Here is a 3,078-nt window from a genome sequence, read left to right on the forward strand (position 1 = left end):
GCAGAGTTTCTACAGCTGGATGCCCTTCCTAACGCCAACCACTCAGAGAGTGTAGTGGGTGCTTTTACGTGTCACCCGCACGAAAAAGGCCACGCTCGAAATGGTGTCTTTTATGTGCCACCCGCACAAGCCAGTCCAGGGGCACTGGCAACGATCTCGCTCGAAAATCCTACGGGAGCCAGTCAGGTGGTACTGGCAACGGCCACGCTCATATATGTATATATATGTATATACATATATATATGTATATATACATATATATATATGTATATATATATGTATAAATCGTCCAACCCATGCTAGCATAGAAAGCGGATGTTAAACGATATATACATTATCTATATGCATACATTACATAAATACGTATATCATATACATACGTACATTACATGAAAACTGAATTTAACTTGAGTATGAGGCACATCCCTAATTTTGTGTTAAATCTTGATACAAAACTTGATAGTTTTGACTTTATCCTGCGTACAAGTTGTGCCATAGTTTTTCCAGTTAAAATCACATATGAGATAGTGTGATTAATACGAGAGTAAATACTGTATATTCTGTCCCCCCACCCTGCTTCATTAGAAACATGTGGATTTGTGTATAGATGTGAGATCAATTCTTACCTGTAATAATCAAGGTCCTCGGGTAGTTCTAACATCTCTTCTCTGCGGACTTCTTCAATATCCTCCATTTGACTCTCCAATTCTACAGAATACCGCACTGCAAGGAAGGAAAGAATATACAACATCCAAGATCATCATCATCATCTCGTTGATCCAATCACTAGAACAGCCTGCTTGTGAAATTAACATGCAAGTGGCTGAGCACTCCACAGACACACGCTCTCTTAACATAGTTAAGTATAACACAATGTGACAAAGCTGGCCCATTGAATTACAGGTACAACTCATTTTTGCCAGTTGAAAAAGCATCATTTGATCGCGATTGTTTCCAGCTTCGCCTTACTGGCACTCGTGCCGGTGGCAGGTGAGCGAAACATTGGACTGACTCCTGTTGCAGGTGGCACGTAAAAAGCACCCACTACACTCTCGGAGTGGTTGGCGTTAGGAAGGGCATCCAGTTGTAGAAACTCTGCCAGATCAGGTTGGAGCCTGGTGCAGCCATCTGGTATCACCAGTCCTCAGTCAAATCGTCCAACTCATGCTAGCATGGAAAGCGGACATTAAATGATGATGATGTGTGAACTGGAGCAACATGAAAACAATTGTCTTGCTCAAGAACACAGAGTGCCACCAGGAATCGAACTCGTGGTCTTATAATCAAAAGCTGAACACCCTGTCCACTAAGCCATGTGCTTTCTCTCTCTCTCTCACACACACACAAAAATCACATGCCTAACAGCAAAATATAACCTTATACCAGATATATATAAATGGGTTACAATCTTACCTTCAATGGACAATCTTTGTAGAATGGCTGACTGACCAATCAGGTGACCAAACTCCTTGGGGAATGCTTTCACAAATTCCTCTGGGGAAATTGTTGTATCAGAAAATATTGAAAAGGCACTGAAAATGGATATAATAATAATAATGTGCCAACACTATAGAATAGTGCTAAGACTATGGAATAAAAACAGAAAAAAGATGGTGTAGGCACATGCTAGAAAAGGTCACAGAAAATTGAGAAAGCAACCATACTCTGGGATATGCCAATACATACAGATAGAGAGATTAAGGCCAGATACAGTTGTTAGACATCATGAAGCAAAAAAATGCTTTCTAATTGATGTATCAATACCAACAGATGACAACGTTTCCCTAAAAGAAATGGAGAAACTTTCAAAATACAAAGACCTGGAAATAGAGGTAACTCGAATGTGGAATCTAAAAACAGAAATGATTCCTATCATAGAGGGCGCCTTAGGTATGATAAAAAAAATATTCAGAATGGATACCCACCTCTTCTTCTGCACCTTCTTCTCATCTACCCGAGCACTTTGTAGCTTTGACCTCCAGTTGTAAACTGAGTCAAAGGTCGTCTTTAGCAAATCCATGTTCTCGTCTAAGGCAGTCTGCATCCGCATCATCTTTTCATACCTGTGCTTACTGACGCAGCCTTGGTGGTAACCTGTAAGATAAAGAGGGCAACAATATAAGACAGCTACTTTGGGGATTCTAATTGCAAGGCTTGCAGGAGGACCTTGACAGGGTGGGTATGTCCTCCTCATCATCATCATTGTTTTAACTCTTTTATGGGTTTCAGTCACTTGACTGCGGCCATGCTGCAGCACCGCCTTTAGTCGAGCAAATTGACCCCAGGACTTATTCTTTGGAAACCTAGTACTTATTCTATTGGTCTCTTTTTGCCGAACCGCTAAGTTACGGGGACGTAAACACACCAGCATCGGTTGTCAAGCAATGGTGGGGGGACAAACACAGACACACAAATATATACACCCACATACATATATATATATACACATATATACAATGGGCTTCTTTCAGTTTCCGTCTACCAAATCCACTCACAAGGCTTTGGTCGGCTTGAGGCTATAGCAGAAGACACTTGCCCAAGGTGCCATGCAGTGGGACTGAACCCGGAGCCATGTGGTTGGGAAGTAAACTCCCTACCACACTGCCACCCCTCCTCCCGAAATATTTTCTCTGAAATGTCCCTGTCCCCTAAAATTCTGAAATACCTTTGGCAGTTAGTCGGATGTCCGCATTGTCGGGCCGCAAGTAGAGCCGGAACTCCGCTCGGCTGGTAAACATACGATACGGTTCATTGGTTCCGAGTGTGGTGAGGTCATCCACCATGACTCCGATGTAAGCTTCTGACCGATCAAGGGTCATGGCTGGTTTGTTCTGTACTTTAGAAGCTGCATTAATCCCAGCCAAAATACCCTGGAAAAAACAAGAGGAAAACCATCACGAAAAACTCAGATAAAAAATTCCAAAACAATAAGATATCCATTTATAAATCATACAGGAGTGGCTGTGTGTTAAGTAGCTTGCGTACCAACCACATGGTCCCCGGGTTCAGTCCCCCTGCATGGCACCTAGGGTAAGTATCTTCTACTATAGCCTCGGGCCGACCAAAGCCTTGTGAGTG

The 3,078-nt window shown here is 42.4% G+C and overlaps 1 protein-coding gene across 1 annotated transcript in view; it reads right to left on the minus strand.

The window, feature by feature from the left end:
• LOC106869787 (protein MTO1 homolog, mitochondrial) overlaps nt 1–3,078 on the minus strand; it is a 6,225-nt gene that overhangs the window by 1,651 nt on the left and 1,496 nt on the right. Inside the window, exons 2-5 of the mRNA XM_052978130.1 lie at nt 2,666–2,870; nt 1,926–2,094; nt 1,414–1,532; nt 627–723 (exon numbers count right to left, since the gene is read on the minus strand). Of these exons, the coding sequence (XP_052834090.1) occupies nt 627–723; nt 1,414–1,532; nt 1,926–2,094; nt 2,666–2,870 (590 nt within the window). The remainder of the gene's footprint in view (nt 1–626; nt 724–1,413; nt 1,533–1,925; nt 2,095–2,665; nt 2,871–3,078) is intronic.

Source organism: Octopus bimaculoides, chromosome 30 (assembly GCF_001194135.2).
Source record: "Octopus bimaculoides isolate UCB-OBI-ISO-001 chromosome 30, ASM119413v2, whole genome shotgun sequence".
Classification (NCBI taxonomy): domain Eukaryota; kingdom Metazoa; phylum Mollusca; class Cephalopoda; order Octopoda; family Octopodidae; genus Octopus; species Octopus bimaculoides.